The sequence below is a fragment of the Stylophora pistillata genome, chromosome 7 (assembly GCF_964205215.1).
Source record: "Stylophora pistillata chromosome 7, jaStyPist1.2, whole genome shotgun sequence".
Lineage (NCBI taxonomy): Eukaryota > Metazoa > Cnidaria > Anthozoa > Scleractinia > Pocilloporidae > Stylophora > Stylophora pistillata.
In genome coordinates this window covers 31,223,282-31,241,702 of record NC_142525.1, presented here as the reverse complement: position 1 = coordinate 31,241,702, position 18,421 = coordinate 31,223,282, and the positions used below count along the sequence as shown (strand labels likewise).

Here is an 18,421-nt window from a genome sequence, read left to right as displayed (position 1 = left end):
TTCAAACAGGCAGTCTAAATCCCACAGGGATCAGCGAACGCTTTTCATTCCACTAATTTATTCTTGTTTTTCTCGTTGCCATGTTCGCACCAATAACGTAGCTCCATTTTCTGCCTTTAAAAGCACACACAACCCACAATTCCTCTATTCGCTCCGACGAAGGGCTAACGCTCGAAACGTCAGCTTTTGTAATCGTTACGGTGGCCAATTTACCATTTCAACTTTGTTGATATATCCAAATTATTTCCATTCATTCTCTCGACACTCCTATAGGTCTTAAAGCACACTTAATAAAAATTTTTGCCAGGTTCCAATTTTGTCTTCTAACACATTGCACAATCAACAGATTTTGGAAGTGCTTCCTAACAGGTAAAGCAAATCTGCACTAGTTCAATATTTGGAAACCCTCAAATAGCTTTTTCACGATTCACAATTGTTTTCTTTTTCTTTTATAGCCCCTTGAATTTTTCCTGTTTTAGAAAGACCTGACAGATCGATATTTACTTGAGAGAAACCTGTGTCGTGCTGTGAACGCCCTCCACAAATAGTACCTTTACGAAAGAACTTCACCTGAGACGAATACGAGAACAGCAAGCAAACACGTCTACACATATGACGCACGTTTCATCAAACGTTAAGTGAAGCAGTAAAACAAACGTCGAGCATTGGAGAACTTAGAAACGTTAGATATGTAGTTTCGTTCTAGGGATCGCTTCTTTTCTAGTCGAGCTGGGGCAGCAAACTTCATCATGGTCACGAGCAAAGGTATGGTATACTAAACTGAGCTATTCTCATCATTCATGGCTTAGGATCTGTTTCCTTTTAACTGCTGCTGTGAGAAGCTTCAGTTTTCCATCAAATTTGACTTAATCCAGACTTTCATGTCCTGCAAAGGGAATAACATCTCGGTAACATCATCGATAAAAAAAATCTACCTGTAAGATGTAACAGTTTGCCACACTAAGACACTGAGTCACCCAAGGGAGCATAAAACTAATGATCTCAAAAAGTGTTAGTTAAAACAGATCTTTCTCTTTCTTGAGCGACACGAAAATCGACGTAGTTATTAACGGCGTCATTAATGTATATGTCAAACATTTTGGAGAGATAAAAACACCACAACGTATTTTGCTTTTAACTGTCCACAGTAAATTACATTTAAAGAGGTCAATTTCATTTCCATGTTTGACACCATGAAAGATTTCGTTACCATTCACAGAGATAGTTGTTTTAAACTAAATTTGATTCCAGTTTTTTAAGCTAAACATCAAACGGCAAAATGCTTCCTTGGAAACGAAATACTACCGTATTGTGCGAATTGTATTTTGAATTAAGTACTGTCTGTGTTGTGATTCAATATTGTCCTAGATGATTTTTTAAAATTCAAAACTTTTCTTGGCGTAAATAGGCTATCTTGATCGTCATTCTTTTCAAGCAATTATAGGGCACAAATTTAAAGAATTGATATCGATAGATAATACATGAGAAGCATCAAATGGCACAACTTCCAATTGGTAAACAGACAGAACCAGTTGTTCTCAATTACATTACACAGTCTACACAAGACAAGGAGAATACATTATTAAGATGTCAGTTTTGTTGCAGCCTGAAAAATTAAGAGACTACACTATTCTGAACTTTAAAAGTGATAGCTGCACAGTTTAAGAAGAAGCGTGCTCTCTCAAGAAAGCAGATCATTAAAAACACTCTGAATTATGTTTTTTCTGCTCTCTCTCTTTATATTTTTTCATTTATCAAACCTTAGCATTCAGTGGAAAGGGCGATTTTGTTCCTTCTTAGGAAGTTTGGTTATCAAGAAATGGATTACAGACTAGTACGACCTACAAAAGGCCATTTTAGAATTACCTTTGGCCTCTATTTCAAAAGGAGGCCTGGTGCGAAACCATTCGTGTGAAACTGAGTTCAATTTGCATGTGAATGGAAATATTTTAATCATATAAAAGGATGAGCGCCAGGACTCGCTTTGAAAAAGAGGGCAAAGGTAACTCAGAAATAGGCACATTACTATCTAATTGTTCAAAATTGGTATCGACCATGGAAAACCAAATCTTATATTTTGTTTCGGTTATTTTTCTATTTTAGATAATCTTGAATCACCATTTATGTTACTCTACAAAACTGTCGTTTGTTTGTTTCTGAGTATGTCATCATGGGGAAAACCTGCTGGGCAACTTCCCTGTCGTACGACAAGAACAGTAGCTGATCACGCCCTAAAAGGTCACGTCATTTCATCATCGGTAGGAAAGCGGTTCGAGAGCTGTGTAGCTGCTTGTGACAGCACTAACAATTGTTTCAGTATTAACTATTACATCTCATTGAAGAAGTGCGAGTTAAACAATAAAACGGCGAAGTGGTACGCCAATGATCTGAGAGTGACACCTGGAGCAGTCTACACTGATAGCTTGTCACGTGACTATACTCCGTGTGTCGATCGAGATCCGCCATGTTCTGTCGGAAAATGTGTTCCAATCCCTGGATCCTTAGCGACACGGTGTGCATGTGACGGAAATGTTGCCGCTTGTCATAGTCAATGTGAGTCTTCGTCTAAAAGTAAATAAAATGAATACGTAACCTTACAGTAGATACTTGAACGCCCCGCGAATCTAGTCTTTTGTGATCTGGATGATGTTGGTGATAAGGAGAATCCTGGTGACTAGAAATTTTTTTTTTTTAAACTTGATCCTTTAATTAAGAATTAGACCACCTTTCATTTAATTGACATAATTGTAGCCTCGATTTCTGCTGCTCTGTCGGGTCCGGGGAGGAGCGCGGGCTCCTGTTCCCGTACAGCGGCTGGTAATCGAGCCGACAAGACTGCTCAGAAATCTTTTCTAGAGACGTAAAAAAATTGCATTACCTCGTTAAGATTTTAATCATTTTTTTAAATGTTTTTGTGCAGCCTGTATTTCCAAGCCATTGGGCATGGAAGACGGTTCGATCGCAGACAACCAACTCACAGCATCGTCAACACACTCCACAGCTAAGTTGGGTTGGGGCCGACTGCACGACACGCGAGGAAGCTGGGCTGCAAACACAACTATTGGTCACCAGTGGTTCCAAGTGAGCTTTGTACCAAACGCGAAACGCATAACACAGATCGCCACTCAAGGAGATGGAAAGAGCGGGTGGGTTACGACATTTTACGTCATATATAGGAAGGCAGGAGAACCCCTTGTAAATTATGAGGAAAATAACCAACGCGTGGTGAGTAATGTTTGGAATAATCATCATTTAACTAGATTCCAGGTTGTTTTGTTTCCTAACATTACTTACATACATACATACATACATACATACATACATACATACATACATACATAGGTTAATTGACCACTCCCCATAGGGGCTTTTCAGGGCCAATACCCACGCATCCCACCCAGGGGAGGACATCCACCACACAGTAATCTCGTGCGTGGGAAATTAACGTCTCCTACCCCTAACCCTGCAGGAGACGGGGCCCACGGTTTCTTCGTCCTTATCCGAGAAGACTAGAATATCTATCCATTTCTTGATTATAGAAAGGTAGCAAATTCTCCTCAGTTATTTTAAGACCATGAGTATTGGTCCGACTAAGCCCTTCATTTGCATGTGCATAATTTCAGGTTTTCCAGGGAAACGCCAACAAGGATGATGTGGCGGAGAGAAAGATAAACAATCCTTTTGAGGCGGATACTATCCGGGTAGTGCCTCTGAGCCATTATGGAAGGATTGCTCTGCGAATTGAACTGTTTGGTTGTGATGTCATTTAGAAATGCGTTTTACTTTTGCACTGTATCATTATCTCTGTGATGGAATGTATATTTCCATGTGACCTGTGTGTGAGGCTACCGACTTCTTTCAAAAAGTTTCCTATTACAACCAGACAGATTGCAAGTGGTCGGAGTCACGATTTCAGAATTCCAAACGTATCTTGAGCTCCTTTCTTCCTCTCGTGTGGAGACAAAGGTTGCCTCTATCAATATTCAAACCATTGAGCGAGTGCATTAAAAATTCTAAATAACTTTTCAGTTGCAACGCAAGATCCAAAAGACGCGTACATCAACTTGATGAATAACAGATAACTTTATTATGTCGATGATATTAAAGACACGTATTCATTCGTTGTTTTTAAGCCAATATGCCCACCGGTTTCAGAGCTTTTGTGTTCTGGCGATTTCCAAATGCTTCCACATCGTTAGAGTTAACAAATGGTAAACACCACAGCGTACACTATTGAGTTATGGTGCACGCGGGAGGTTGCTAAGCACGAAAGAGGCGTAAGAGTCGCTCGAGGCTATCGCCTCGAGCGACTCTAGCTTCTTGAGTGCTTAGCAAACCTCCTAAGTGCATTCATAACTCAATAGTGTACGCTGTGGTGTTTACCATTTGTTTTATAACATAACATCGATACATTGTAGCTAAAGAGTTCCCTTTTATTTAACAAATCTTACGTGACCAGAAAAAACAAGCGCGCGCGGAGAAATAGTCTTTGCATTTGCTCACGTCAGCAGCGTACATCCAGGGGCAAATGGGGGACGCTAAATTGACCAATCAGAGCGCGCGCTTTACTTTGGTTATGTTATAAAAGTGTTTGGTTAGTCTGGTTTGTGTAATGGAAATCGCTTTATAAGATTGTACATACAAATAATAGACTTGTTTGAAAGTGGGAGCCCAAGATAATGATTCATGACGGAAGGCTCTTTAATAACACACTTACGTACATACATACATACATACATATGTTAATTGACCACTCCCCATGGGGGCTTTTCAGGGCCAATTCCCACCCAGCAACCACCCCAGGGGAGGACATCCATCACACAGTAATCTCGTGCGTGGGAAATTTACGTCTCCTACCCCTAACCCTGCAGGAGACGGGACCTCCATTTATTCGTCCCTATCCGAGAAGACTAGAGTATCTAACCATTTCTTGGTATAGAAAGGTAGCATATTCTTCTCACTTGTTTTAAGACCTTGAGTGCTGGTCCGGCCGGGGCTCGAACCCTCGACCTCCCGCACAACAGTCCAGCGCTCCATCCACTTGTAGCAGAAAACGAGGCACTTGCCTAGGCAATTTCAAGAAGAGTTAAATTGAGTTTTCTATTTAATAACAATGATAACAATAACAATAATGATGACAATAACAATGATGATAACAATAACAATGATGATAACAATAACAAAAATGATAACAATAACAATGATGGTAACAATAACAATGATGGTAACAATAACAATGATGGTAACAATAACAATGATGGTAACAATAACAATAATGATAATTTCAAGTATTACTCGCCGTCACATCATTATTGCTCTTAGAGTGCGTAAATAGTTAGTTAAGGGGGTCCCGCTTGTATGCATCTAATGCAGGAGCTAAACTTAAATATGCGGTACTTTTCGTACACTTAAGAAAGTTTTTATCTTTAAATTAAACTTGAAATTAAATTCCTTTGGGAGCCCGGTACGTGTAATCAACTTGTCTTCAATGAAAATGGATTCTTTGAGCTTTGGGGCTTTTAACTTCTAAAGAGAAATCATCGCTTCATTTGTAGTTTATTTGTAATTAATAGGTTTGACTGAATAAAGTTTGTCTTCAAAAAAAATTTCCATTTTTATCATTATCATCGATGTCTTCATTACACTCATCTTACCTTAAAAACTTAATTTACTTATTCTTGGTTGAAGCTGTATCATCTTTACAATGTATATCATCAATTTGTCAAACACCTTTTTCCTGTTTCATGAAACTGAATTGAAACCAGTTTAGAAAGCGTTATATCTGTAGCTGGGAAAGTTAACTTTAATACACTTAAACTGGCTTTTTTCTTTGGCCTCAACCCTTAAAACCCACAGGCTGTTGGATATGGAGGAGAATTGTTGGAGTTTGCAAACAAATTTTAGGATTTATATATATTTTCAGTGTTTTAGAGTTATTGGAGAAGACTGAAAACAAAAGGATGAAATACACGCACACATAAGAAACATTGACTAATAGTATTACTGACACGAAAATGAGAGGGCGGCTTATGGTATATCGTAATTATTTTCCCTGAAGTCCGAACAGTGCTACTTCACGAGTAAAACTGCTTGGGGTAAGAGAAATGTCCTGCACTCTTTTCAGTTAGTGGTGTTAGATAAGCTCGCGCGATTAGGTTTAACAGTGATGAAAGAAAAGCTAACTTTTCTTGAGAAGAACGTCAAACAGTAATATGAAATGAGTAATTTATTTTGAAAGAAATCTTTCACTCCTTAGGGCCTCGGCCTTATAGAGAAGTTAAGCTACTTTCGAGGCGAACAATAAAAACCAGTATACTCTAATACAATTTTGTGAATGAAAAGTTTGCTGGAATACAATCAATTCTCTTGGAAGTAGGCTAGTAAAACAATCACTCCTTTAAAGTCTTCTGAATACTTTCTTGTATTACCTCAGCTTTAATAGCTATTTTGACCCCCACCCAGGAAAGTGTCAAAAAAATTATTTTAATTGTAATCAATCATGTTTGAATCATTTTGCACCAAAGTTGGTCACAGCTGTAGGCAAGCATTTATTTGTCAAGTATTGTTACATCTAAAGCAAAATTTGAAATTTTATCCACAAATGGATTAGTCTTGCACATGAGGTCTAGAATCTCTTCATTTATCTTTTTCTTACCACAGTTTTAATGTGAAGCTATGTTTGATTTAACTCTCACTTTATCAATTTGATTGTTTCGATATTCCTTTCGAAAACTCCCCGTCAGTTTTCAAAACAGCATGCAGAGGTCCTAAGAATTTCATTTCTTTGATCTTTTCACCATCTATGCCAATTTTAATCGGTGTTTTCTTATATGAAATGAAACTCTCCCGTTGCCTGTCAATCTTTCACAATTTGAAGATACAACATTTAATAAAACCGATCCACTTCTGTACACAAACGTATTGACAAGATGCGAATTACGAACACACACGCGGATAAATTTCTCTTGTAGTTTAAAAGTAACACGACTTCAATTTGCCACGCATCAAACTCAACCACACTGTAAATGTCATAAACATTTTGAAATTAAGTTTATGAAAGGCTGAATGCTGTAGCTGAATTTTCGCATTACCCGGCAAAGAAAAACATGTATAACAAGTCTTCGAAAACGGTGAGAGAGCAAATATTGATTATTTTCTATTATATGATTCTATAACTGACCCAGAAAAAAAACTGATGCTTTGTATTCAGGAAATTTTGGATTTTTTTTTATTCCGAAGTCGCTAACTAAAGAACATAATTGCAGGGCCTAAATAACAATTACTGAGATGCAATGTTCACAGAACCAGGAAATCATCAAAAACTGTTATGTGAAAAAAATTAAAATTCTTTTGTTGGAAAAGCTTCTTAAGCTTGGAAACATCGTTAAAAACATGACTTCAACATATGGACTGAAGCTTTAATCAGTGAAACCACGAAGCAAAATTTTATCCTTTATGGCTGTCATTGTTTATACCTACGATGGATTTCGTCCAAAATTAATTAAAATAATAACGGACTGAATAATTAAAAACGGTCTTCAAAAGGTCAGGTACCACTGGGAGTTCCTTGAATATTGTTCTCGTGAGTACCACGGAGTTGAATATAAACAGCTTATATAAAGCCTAAACATTTACAACATAAAACACTACTTTCGATAGCAGGAACTGATTCTCGAGGTATGATTTTAGTTTATTAATTTCTTTGTGCGCATTTCCTAGCTACTTTGGAGAGCTTTCCTTCAAAACGTCAACCCGTCTGGCAAGAATAAGAACTTTGCTGCTAACTGATCGAAATTTGCGTACTTTTTGTGTTTTCCTCTCTGGTTTTCTTTTCATATCTTTTCGAGATCTTTCGACTGCGAACCGGGCAAGCTTGAGCTGCTGGAATTAACCTTCCCACTTGATACTTATTTATCAATGATGCTTTTATTCATGTGCGGGATTTTTATAAATTTATTTTATAGCAGTTGCCTTTGAACAAAAGAATCGTCTAAACATGTTAGTAAAATTTTCCAATCTCCAAGACCTTTCCAGAAATGTGTATGTCAGATTGACCGGTAATGTGTTAGATTGTCTTTAACAGCCCCCTTATCTTTCACTGTCAGCAGTAAATGTTCAATATTGGTGGTTTGCACGTGACGTCATTGCCGCCATGTTGGTGGACTTAAACAATAGATATTTGTGAGTTTTATGGAAATTGCTTGTCTCTGACTGTTATTTCTGAAACAGACGTTTCGGCTAATGCTTAAGCCTTCATCAGTGATATGAAAAACGAAGATCGTTATCATACGCTATTTAAAGTTAAAAAAAAAAAAAAAAAACGTGACGCGAAGCTTGGGCGCGTAACTATGTATTTGATGCTCACGCGAGGTCTCTATAGGCTTCTTTATAAAGACCTCGCGCGAGCATCAAATACATAGTTACGCGCGCAGGCTTCGCGTCACGTTTTTTTTTTTTTTTTTTAACTTTAAATAACTCATGACATCTCCAGACTACACTTTTTCCATTAATAGATATGTGCCTTTCACCATTGTTACCTATGTCTCTAGAGGTTGGTTGCAAACCACCTATACAACACAATACATTAACTTTATTTGGGAAGCGCAATAACCTATTACAGTTTTCTAACCTACAGCCCTCAAAAATAAGTAAACAAATAGACAAATAAGTATAGAAAATAAAAATATATATAGACACAAAAGACATTATATAAAGTAGAATAGACTATAAAAACGAAATGAATAATATAAATCGACGAAAGGGGGCAAAACTATAACTAATGAACACGGACACATACATATGTAAATATAGATTAAGACGAATAGTAGCGCTATAGTAGGACTATGAAAAACAGTGACAATGGATGGAATAGCGGCAAGTCGAGCACAATTAGATCCTCCAAGTGCTCGGACGATGATTGGCGTGGGAGAAACAGACTTCGTATTTTGGACTTAAGAGAGGAGAGAAGAGATTTAAATAACGGTGGAGAATAAGAAGAAAGAGAAAGCGCTTTCAAGTCAGAACTGAGGTCATTCAAAAGTTTGGTAGCACTATAGGCCAATGTGCGTTTACCCGAATTGCTCTGTGGGAATGGTATCTTTAAGTCGTAGAGAGACGATCTTGTAAACCGGCCCTGTAGTCCACGTGAGTCACTAAGAAATTGAAATCTATTTCTAAGAAATATAGGAGCATTCGGATTTAAGAGTACGAATGTATACATCATCCGATAATAAACAATAGGTAAAGTCATATTTCAAATAATGCCTTTTATTAAAAACTAGATCATTGCATAATGCAATTCAAGACTTTTTATTGGCTTAGCCATTATGGTATATCAGCCAATATACCATAATCTACAAATATGGTAAGCGTACGTGTCACCTTAAAATTAAAAGGGAATTAAAAATTTAATAAAATTTAGTAATTTAATTCAACGTTTTTAATAAAACAATTATTCCACTCGCGCTTGTTGGATATGAGATGATTATAGCCAACGAGGCGCGTAGCGCCGAGTTGGCTATCTATCATCTCATAACCAACAAGCGCGAGTGGAATAATTGTTAAATATTTCCCTTAACCAAAATAATTTATTACAGAAGATGTCAGTGTTCGTCACTATCCTGGTTCTTCTCTTCATTCACTCCGCTGAAACGTGTCGAGCTTTCAAACCAATCAAAAACCACGTGCTCACGGGTCAAGTGATTAAAACGATCCGAGACTTCAACTTCGAGAAATGTACATATCACTGTGAGCTTGAGACAAAATGCTTCAGTGTTAATTTCTACACAAAGATCAACAAGTGTGAATTGAACTATGGCAGTAAAGAAATGTTTCCAAGAGGTTTCAAGGAGGAACAGGATGCTCTGTATGTACATAACATCAGAAAGGACATCAGAGATCCGTGTAGTGCGCTGTACTGCTTGCACGGCGGCTTGTGCTATCCCCTTCCGCAGCCATACTGCACGTGCCCCGAGGGATTTGTGGGATCGATCTGCCAAAACATTAGTAAGGACTGGATTATTTATTGACTTACCATTTCTATTAACACTTTTATATGCAGTTTCAAGCATTTGCAAAACTTGCCTGCTCAGTAACACCTTTTTCTGTAGCTTTATCGTTAGAGGCCATTGGAATTCAAGACGATAACATTATCTTCGACGGTCAACTAACATCCAGTACAGCCGCTATTGGCCACGAGGCATGGCGGGGCAAGCTGCATGGTTCGGGGAGCTGGAAACCAGTGGCAAATGACTTGAACTCTAGTTACAAGGTCAACTTTACATCAGCTGTGAACATAACTTACATTGCAACGCAAGGATCTCCTGATCTAGACTGCTGGCCCACTTCTTTCACGTTGGCATATTTAACCGCTGGCAAGCTAAAAAACTACCCCCACGTAAGTCAGACAATTAAGACTTAGAAAATTGTAGCAGTTATCCAGAAAGGTAAAACTATACTATTTATCTTGTCAATTAGACTGAATTATCGTTTCAATATTTCCTGATTATTCAGGCGTTTTACTTCCGATCCTCTTGGGTTGAAATAACCTGAAACGCCGAGTTACCTTGATCCTAAAATGTTCACGGTGGGCGCTGTGGCTATTTCGTCCTCGAAATTCAGGGATTTTGGCGAAAACATCCAAAGTCGCCAATGGCAACCTCGTTCCCAGGGCCTTTTCCCGCCCCACCCCCAGCTCCACCCACCAACAAAGGGAAAAGACCCTGGGAACGAGGTTGCGCCAATGGGTCATTTTAAAGTTATGCACTTAGTTACCAAGTCTTTGATTCGGAGTAAGGTTGAAGGTAATCTTGTTGTGACAGAGACTGGTATCTAGTTAGCATGATAAAAAAGTAATTATCATTTAAAAAGTAGCAACGCCTGTCTCATAACAAGGTCACCTTCAGCTTCACTTCCTGCTTGGCAACCAAGCTGCTACTGTAAAATGGACTATTGAGATAAGTAATCGCTAAACCCGAGATTGAGCGAAAGTCAGTATAACTGGTAACCCTGCACCTTCGAACCCTGTGGTTGGTTAAGTTTTAAAACTAAACTACCTTTTATAATAATCGAGAGCCATGGTGCTGCACTTGCGGTATTGTCGTCAAGGGGTGTAACAACTGGGATTTCTAAGGTTTAAGAAGCAACCTTAAAAGTCCGAGACATAAGTTTTAGGAATTCATTTTAATAAAAAAATTTCTCTTCATTGAATATCTCTCTACTTTCAGATCCTCGGAGGCAACATTGACAGAAATACAGTCATCTATAACGTTCTGAAACCGACTCTGATTAAAGTGAAGGAATTAAACATCAGACCATTTTCTTTGCATGGCTGTATTGGGCTCAGATTAGAGCTTTACAAATCGTGATACGGTGTCGGTTCCAGTCTCTCGCTTCATAGCTACTAGACGTCCAAATCTATTGTATGGAAATATTTTGTAAAGAATAGAAAAGTTGAAAAAGTAGCGGTGCATGTTTTAGATCTTAACTGACGAAGTGACGAGTCATTGGAATGTCAGTCATTAAACAGAACGCTGAAAATGTATATATCTGTTTTATTGTTATCAGAAGTTTTAACATTGATGTAGATTTAATGTACAAGTCATGAAGTTTCGGTGCAGGCCCTTCGTTGTAATTACATAAGGTCCCTTGGTAGAGGTTTTTAAAATGATTTCTCTGATTTCTAAACTGTAAATTTATTGAGTTCGCTGGGAACCCTCCTGGCTACTCCCTCAGCTTTTGGATGTAGGTGACAAATCAGTTATTTCACGCTTTCATGCGAATGAAAATTTTCAGTCGCTCACTTTATTCATGAATCGGCTGAGATTAAAGTAATTGTTCTAGCAGTCAATTATATAACAAAAAAGAAAGGTCTTGGTTTTTACCAGTGCCTCCATCTTCGACCCACTGGACATGGAATAAGAAGGCTGAGAGACTGCGAGAGACCCAACCCTCCAGGCAAAAACAAAAGATTTAAATTTGAAAATAACAAGGTCTGATTTAATCTCCCCTCATTCCCTCAGGCTTTCTGTTCTTACTCTAGCGCAATAAATCAGCTCTGTGTCTTGACTTATGGTTAAATTCTATTACATTTATTTAACAATTGGAACTTTCCATAGAAATAAACCCTGTCTGTTGACGCATTTCGCCCTTCCAATTTCACATCTTGGTTTGTTCCAGTGTCTTCTTAGACTAGAGGAACGCAAAATCACCAAACCTGAATCGGGAGGATATTTCTGTGTTTTTCATTGATCAGAATTTAAGTACTGGGAGCGCTAAATTCCATCTATTTAAAACGTGATACTCAGTTTATCACTTCCATCCTGGGTTTTTTAGTTCTACACTCTAAAAAATAAGAATGACTTCCTTCATTCTGAGAAAATTGGCGACGGGATAGCGAAAATATTTTGAAAACCAGAACTGATCTCTACTGAGTGTCCTAAAACCAAAAACAAAGCAATAACGGAGTCGAATCTGAGAACACGACAACATCAGATCGGGCCTGTACATAATTCAGCGACAAAATACAAAACCAATAACGTATATGTTTTTTGTTCAATACAAAACCTATGCAATAACGCTTCTATGACACTCAGTTTATAGAAAACTGCCCTGAACGGTGAAGTGATAAACAAACTGTGTTTAATAATTTTCCATGCACCGGGCAAAACTGGCCTTTAACTTGAGCCTTCCATTTCATAACGTTCAATATCCGTACACCTCAAGCCTCAATGCTATATACCTGTGCCAAGCTCTTGGATGAATCCGGATCCACTTGACATTTTGGAGAGCTTGTGAGAACTTGTTTATGGCAATTGAAGTGCCGTCCTTGTTGGCTTGGTATACCTGTAAACATATGTTAAATTGACAGTATCAATATTCAAACAAAATTACAACTTCACAGCAGAACAAAAGAACAAGGGAATGGAACTTTAATATCATCATTATTCTGAAATGTTCGTGTTTCACTGTCACCGACAAAAAATATTTTCAGCTCGGCCTAACCTAACCCATTCCTTTAATGTTTGTCGATTTTACCTTCTTAGTGTCCTTAAGAGAACCATCAGCGAAGTACTGGAGGGTATAGCTTTCAATCCAAAAGTTATTGTCCGGGCTGCCTTGTGTTGCTATGGCAAATACGGTTTTTTCGCTCACGAACGTTACTTTAATGTGTTCAGTATTTTTGCTTTGTGCAGGTCTCCAGCAGGAATTTCCATTTAAGCGTCCTTTCCATGCTTGATTATCATTCAAAAACGTGGAGCTCTCTATGTGGTCATTAGGTATGTCTCCGCTTTCCATTCCCAGCTGCTGTAGGTCTAGTGAAAAAGAAGACTTAGTTTCGTCAACGTGGTTTCTAATCATTACCCGATTAAAGAAATAAGAACCTATGCTTTACGGACACTAATCAAACTAAGTTTTTTGTGAAGATACTTGGGAATATGGATCGAAGTGTCGGGTTTGAGTCCCAGCAAGCGTCACTGCCTATTTAGGCATCATCCATATGGTTCGTCATAGAGAAAAAGCAAGCTATAGAAGGAAGATGTGGGTAACTATTTTTTCCCAGAAAATAACGTGTCTATCGGTAAACTGAAACAAAACAGCAAACTTTTCTTAGCCAGCCGTGATGCGCACGAGAAAATAAACCAGACATGCATGTAAAACCACACGCATATAACGCGTTCTGATGACCAATTATAATCGAGAATTTTCTACAGTCGTCTCGATTTCTGTCCTTGTTAGGTTATTTCATACTTTGCTGGTGGTGCTAGCTTTCTAATTACTTACTTTGACAGCGAAGCCCAGTGTAACCATCAGGACAATTGCACTTCAAGGTCGGACTCACGACACATGTCCCTCCATTTTCACAGCGCATGCTCTCACAAGGATCACGATCACGATGAAACTGGCGGACCACCATATCCAAATAAAATGCCCCATTCTGTTTCACTACGTCTCCAGGAAAAAAATCCTTGGTTGCTCTGTTGAGTTCACAAGTTCCTTGCGATGACACGTAGTTGATACTAAAACATTTCGGCTCAATTTCGCAAGAAAATGTACAGCTCTCAAAAGTCTTGCGTTTAAGAGTCCGTATCACGTGACCAGTGAGGACGTAATCGATGTCTGGAACACTAGAGCGGCAGACGTTAGAGCTAGCGGTGATCTTTGAAAATAAGAAAGCTTGGAGTAAAACAAACTCCAAATACGAAGACATTTCTGGCGACGAATGGATTACATGACCTGCCGTTTAAATATTAGTCATATTTATTAACGTTTCAATGTTGGCCAGAGGCTAGGGTTCCTTAAATTTGGCAAATTAAAGCAATAAAAAATACGGGCAAATTATGTGTACCGTGGTTTGATGAAATTGGAAGATTGTCTACACATTTGGAAAATTTGCGAGGGATATTTTTTCAGCCCAATGTAGATTTTTATCATCTTACATTTTGTGTTTGACTGAAAGACAACGGTAAAAAAACAAAGCTTTTTACACCAGAGATTTGTTTCACAGTATTGTTAATGAAATCAAATGCAAGATATGAAAGAAACCTCCAATGAATCAATAATACCCCTACGCGCGAACATGTAGCTTAAATAACTTCAATGGAACCGTAAATGAACATTTACAACGTTATTTTACTGACTGAAACTAATTTGACGAGCTTTTTAGTTACTGTGTTGAACCGGGAAAGTATTTCATCAATCTAATGAAATGAAACGCCGCGCACTGTATTAAGTTTTTCCAAGCGGACCGAACATCTATGATGGATCAATCAAAGGTAGGACTCATTTCAGCTAATTAACCATACTGGCCATTTCTTTTTAAGACCAAACGAAAACATCATGGAAGTTTTACTCGTCCGTTCACCAGAAATATCTTGAACCAATTAGAGAAATGTCTAATTCAGCTTTGACATCCTCATAGAACAAATATGGTATCGTTTTCCGATTCTTAAATGGAAGTTCGAAACAAAATAATCCTTTCTTTAAGTGTCAGCAGCCATCTCGTTATTTGAGCCACCATTAAACTTGAATTCTGTTTTTAAAAAATGAGCTATAAAAGTGGATTTAAACGAATTAAAAATGCAAATTCAAAACCTGAAACATGAAAAAGGAAATACAGGACTCTTTACCTCTTCCGATCGACTCATCATGTTCCTGGCGAAACCCAAATACCTTACCACTACCTTTGTTCATTTAATAAAAAAAATGTATCCTAAATCTTAAATAATTTGCCTAGTTTGACAGATTAAAGTCATACTTCGATGCAGAGATTGACTTTTTCAACAGCTCCTAACGTGAAAAGAAAACAAGCTGAATATACTTTTGTTATTAAATTTTCTCCTCGCTTGCGTCAGCAAGTCACGGTTACAATTTACTCATGGCGAATTTTATTTAACTACCTACAATATTGAATTTTGCTTCATCATTCACTGACTGTTCGTGCCTGTGTCCATTTGGAAAGTTAACACTAGTCGATGGAAAAATGATTGATACACATTTGAGCTTGCTTTAGTGTCATTCAATATTGCTTTGGTTACGATTCGATAAATTCTCGCGCAGCTTTTTAAATAATGTAACTGAATTTGGAAGTGCATTAGTGATTGAAAGGAGGTTTCTCAGTTACCATCTGCATCCGAAACAAAGATGTATATCAAGGAAGTTCCTTAGATATTGAACTGTCTGCAGCGCTGTTAGTTCAGAGTGGTGAAAGGATTCAGATGGCATACTACCAGTGAATCCGTAATTAATGCTTGTATACCAACGACTTAAAGTTTTTACTCTCTGCAATGATTCTCACACTTTGTTATTGGCTTACACCGACAAATACGCACAAAGAACTATTTTAACATTTACACTTTTTAACTGAACGACTTGTTTTACCCTCAAACAAGTCCAATGATACTTAAGATATGTTTTTATGTACTTCCTAAATCCTGTGTGACTATAAACAAATAGTCGAATAGTGGGCTAACCTTTCACCAATTTTCCATCTATCTACTCTTTTTGTTGATACATTTTCAGCACGCGTGACAATAAGTGCAGCGATGCTAAATACATAAACACTGAGGTAATTATCTTTTTACAAACGTTTTAGCTTATCGCACAAACTGAACTTATTGACTGTCACTAGCTCAAGAGTTGATCAGCAGAGAGCGACGTACTCGTTCTCCTTTTCGAGAGAATGTTATAGACGTATGAGCAGTTTCAGGCCAAATAGACCTTATTCGCGCTTAGGCTGGCAACTATTCTCTAGACCTGTTTCATGATCTTGTTCACAGAAGCACAGCCTTCGAGGGTAATACTGCAAAAATGTTAATAGATATATGCTCTAGCCATTCCACATATTTTAATTTAACAGGGCTAAACGTCTGCCCTCTCCTTCCCCTTCGACCCTTCACTTTTCTCTGAAAGAATCCAGAAGCCGTAAGGTAGAATTAAAAGTTGAAAAAAAATATTCAAATGCTGTTTTAGGGTTAGGACACATGGGCGAAAAACTCCTGCAACAGATCTATGGAACAAACTGAAACCTGTTTTGTGTATAAACAAGTCGCTATGAAATATTTTTTGACTCGATAACCGACCGTACAAATTCAAGACACTTAGAACTTCTGCAAATTTTTGCCGGACAATTTTTTTGTCGTAGGGTCAAAGATTTGTGCGATAATTTTCCATGTCAAACAACGTGACTTGTCTCTGCTACTTGTCCGTGAGACTTATTCCGCGGTCTTAGCAACTTACGACCTCTCAAAAGGTCATAAATTTCCTGATGCGATATTCAGTGATAAATGTAATCGATCACATCAAGTATGTCCTTTCACAGGCGCGGGTAAAACCGTCCCTTTCTTGCCGTTTAGCTTTAGAAACCACCGACCTTTCGCCTTCAAACTAAATGCCAACTTCTAATTTGACTAAATTATTCCAAATACCTATGACAGTGCGCATAAATCTGCCGTTCTAAATTAACATAATAAAGCGCTACATTTGTGAATCAAGTATGGCCAAACCGGGATATAATCATCATAAATTAAGATTATTTAATTACTCCTAGCAATCCTAAAAGAATGATACAAACAAGTTTTCAGAATATTTGTCGAAGTCACGTCATGTCATACAAAGGCGAGAAATATACATTGAGGATACAACAGATCACGATGGTTTAACGATGGTTTAGCGGCACTCCTATCAAATGCACTTCAAAACAGGGCGAATTTCTAGAGGAATTCATGATTCTCTGGTGTGGTGAATTATGACGAATATAGATCCATGGTAAGTCATACGACTGCATGCAAGAGGAAAGTTTAACAGGGGGAAACGGGTATCAAACTTTTAGTACACAAAGGCATAAATGTTCTGGCCAACACGTTTGTTTTGAAATGGAGAAAAATTTCTACGTTTGTGGAGTCAATTATGTTTGATATCAGTAGAATAACTCGTGGGAAAGACATTTTCCTTCTTTCCACATAAGTGAACCAGGCTTGTGCATTGTAAGAGATCATCACATACAGTAAAAATGAGAGAAATTTCTGATAATGTAATGCACTTAAGCCGCAGTGTAATGTTAAAACGTCTACCTACGACACTTTATCTCGGGACCAACTTTCAGAATATTCCTGCTTATTCGTCTCTCTCCCATTCGAATCTATTTGATTTGGTCACCCAGCATTAACCGTCAGTTCATAAAACCATACTAAAAAAAAATATAATGAAAATTGTTCGTGGATAAGTGTTGGAAATTTTAGGCAGTGACTGAAGGAAACTGTTAACGCTCAGCAAGAAATAAAGGTGAACAACCGAATGAAACGGGCCTTCCTTGTGAAGGTAGTAATGGCAGCATCCCTTTAATATAGGTGTCCTTTCTATAGTCAGAACGAACAATGTTCCATGTAGATTTCTTGAGTAGATTTGTTTATTATTAGTACAAAGAGGAGTTTTACACTTTTCACTTGGATCGATCTTCAACTATTGTAATCTCTTGCCTTCTTAACTGGACAGAACTACAGCTTCTGATAATTTATGAAGGTCTACTGAATTTGAATCACATAAACTGCAGCATTCACCGCCTCGCCCTCTCTTTCCCTTTCCTTGTTCTGATCAAAACATTTCCACCGTTCCGAAAAGTTACTACAAAGATGGACAGCTATGATCTTGTTGGAATTCGATATTTTTCCGCTTCCGACTTAACCTTCTGTTACCGCTACATAACAGCATGCATTGTGGATTATTACTTCATAACTGAACTACTGTTTAAAGCATATTCTATTTCTGAGTTCAAAATTATTTTCTGGTTTTTTTTTCGCCAAAGTAAGTAAATGTGTCAGTCATACCTAGTTATTCCAACATCAAAATTTTTTAGTTTCTATCTTTTATCTCTCGTGGACGCGGGATCTTTTATGAAACTAAAAACGCTGTTGTCATGTTCAGA

General features: G+C 37.9%; 3 protein-coding genes across 4 annotated transcripts; 2 read left to right on the top strand and 1 right to left on the bottom strand.

Annotated features, from left to right (window-relative positions):
* The first annotated feature begins 652 nt into the window (after positions 1 to 652).
* LOC111330189 (lactadherin-like) lies at positions 653 to 5,600 on the top strand. Its single transcript, XM_088726213.1, has 4 exons — positions 653 to 765; positions 2,104 to 2,553; positions 2,921 to 3,225; positions 3,624 to 5,600. The coding sequence occupies exons 1-4, from the start codon at positions 750 to 752 to the stop codon at positions 3,768 to 3,770; spliced, it is 918 nt and encodes a 305-aa protein (XP_088582339.1). The 5' UTR covers positions 653 to 749; the 3' UTR covers positions 3,771 to 5,600.
* A 1,342-nt stretch (positions 5,601 to 6,942) lies between these two features.
* Positions 6,943 to 11,542, top strand: LOC111331968 (uncharacterized). Of its 2 annotated transcripts, none has more exons than XM_088729024.1 (4): positions 6,943 to 7,130; positions 9,597 to 10,005; positions 10,110 to 10,396; positions 11,226 to 11,542. In XM_088729024.1, exons 1-4 carry the CDS (start codon positions 7,107 to 7,109, stop codon positions 11,364 to 11,366), a joined length of 861 nt encoding a protein of 286 aa, XP_088585150.1. In that variant the 5' UTR covers positions 6,943 to 7,106; the 3' UTR covers positions 11,367 to 11,542. The 2 variants fall into 2 exon arrangements, with proteins under 2 accessions (XP_088585150.1, XP_088585151.1); XM_088729025.1 differs by lacking the exon at positions 6,943 to 7,130 and adding an exon at positions 7,551 to 7,677.
* LOC111331959 (lactadherin) lies at positions 11,540 to 15,205 on the bottom strand. The gene is made up of 4 exons (XM_022937196.2): positions 15,129 to 15,205; positions 13,783 to 14,235; positions 13,036 to 13,313; positions 11,540 to 12,843 (listed from the first exon to the last, which is right to left on the bottom strand). The coding sequence occupies exons 1-4, from the start codon at positions 15,190 to 15,192 to the stop codon at positions 12,703 to 12,705; spliced, it is 936 nt and encodes a 311-aa protein (XP_022792931.2). The 5' UTR covers positions 15,193 to 15,205; the 3' UTR covers positions 11,540 to 12,702.
* Between the last annotated feature and the right edge of the window lie 3,216 nt (positions 15,206 to 18,421).

Excerpts from the sequence above, each read along its gene's own strand:
- LOC111330189 (XM_088726213.1), top strand. Across the intron at positions 2,554-2,920 it reads TGCCGCTTGTCATAGTCAAT|CCTGTATTTCCAAGCCATTG; the intron begins GTGAGTCTTCGT and ends GTTTTTGTGCAG. Across the intron at positions 3,226-3,623 it reads AGGAAAATAACCAACGCGTG|GTTTTCCAGGGAAACGCCAA; the intron begins GTGAGTAATGTT and ends GCATAATTTCAG.
- LOC111331959 (XM_022937196.2), bottom strand. The coding sequence starts at position 15,192 with ATGAACAAAGGTAGTGGTAAGGTATTTGGGTTTCGCCAGGAACATGAT. Across the intron at positions 14,236-15,128 it reads TGATGAGTCGATCGGAAGAG|GTCATGTAATCCATTCGTCG; the intron begins GTAAAGAGTCCT and ends TTTAAACGGCAG. Across the intron at positions 13,314-13,782 it reads CACTGGGCTTCGCTGTCAAA|ACCTACAGCAGCTGGGAATG; the intron begins GTAAGTAATTAG and ends CTTTTTCACTAG.
- LOC111331968 (XM_088729024.1), top strand. The coding sequence starts at position 7,107 with ATGTATAACAAGTCTTCGAAAACG. Across the intron at positions 10,006-10,109 it reads ATCGATCTGCCAAAACATTA|CTTTATCGTTAGAGGCCATT; the intron begins GTAAGGACTGGA and ends CTTTTTCTGTAG. Across the intron at positions 10,397-11,225 it reads AGCTAAAAAACTACCCCCAC|ATCCTCGGAGGCAACATTGA; the intron begins GTAAGTCAGACA and ends CTCTACTTTCAG.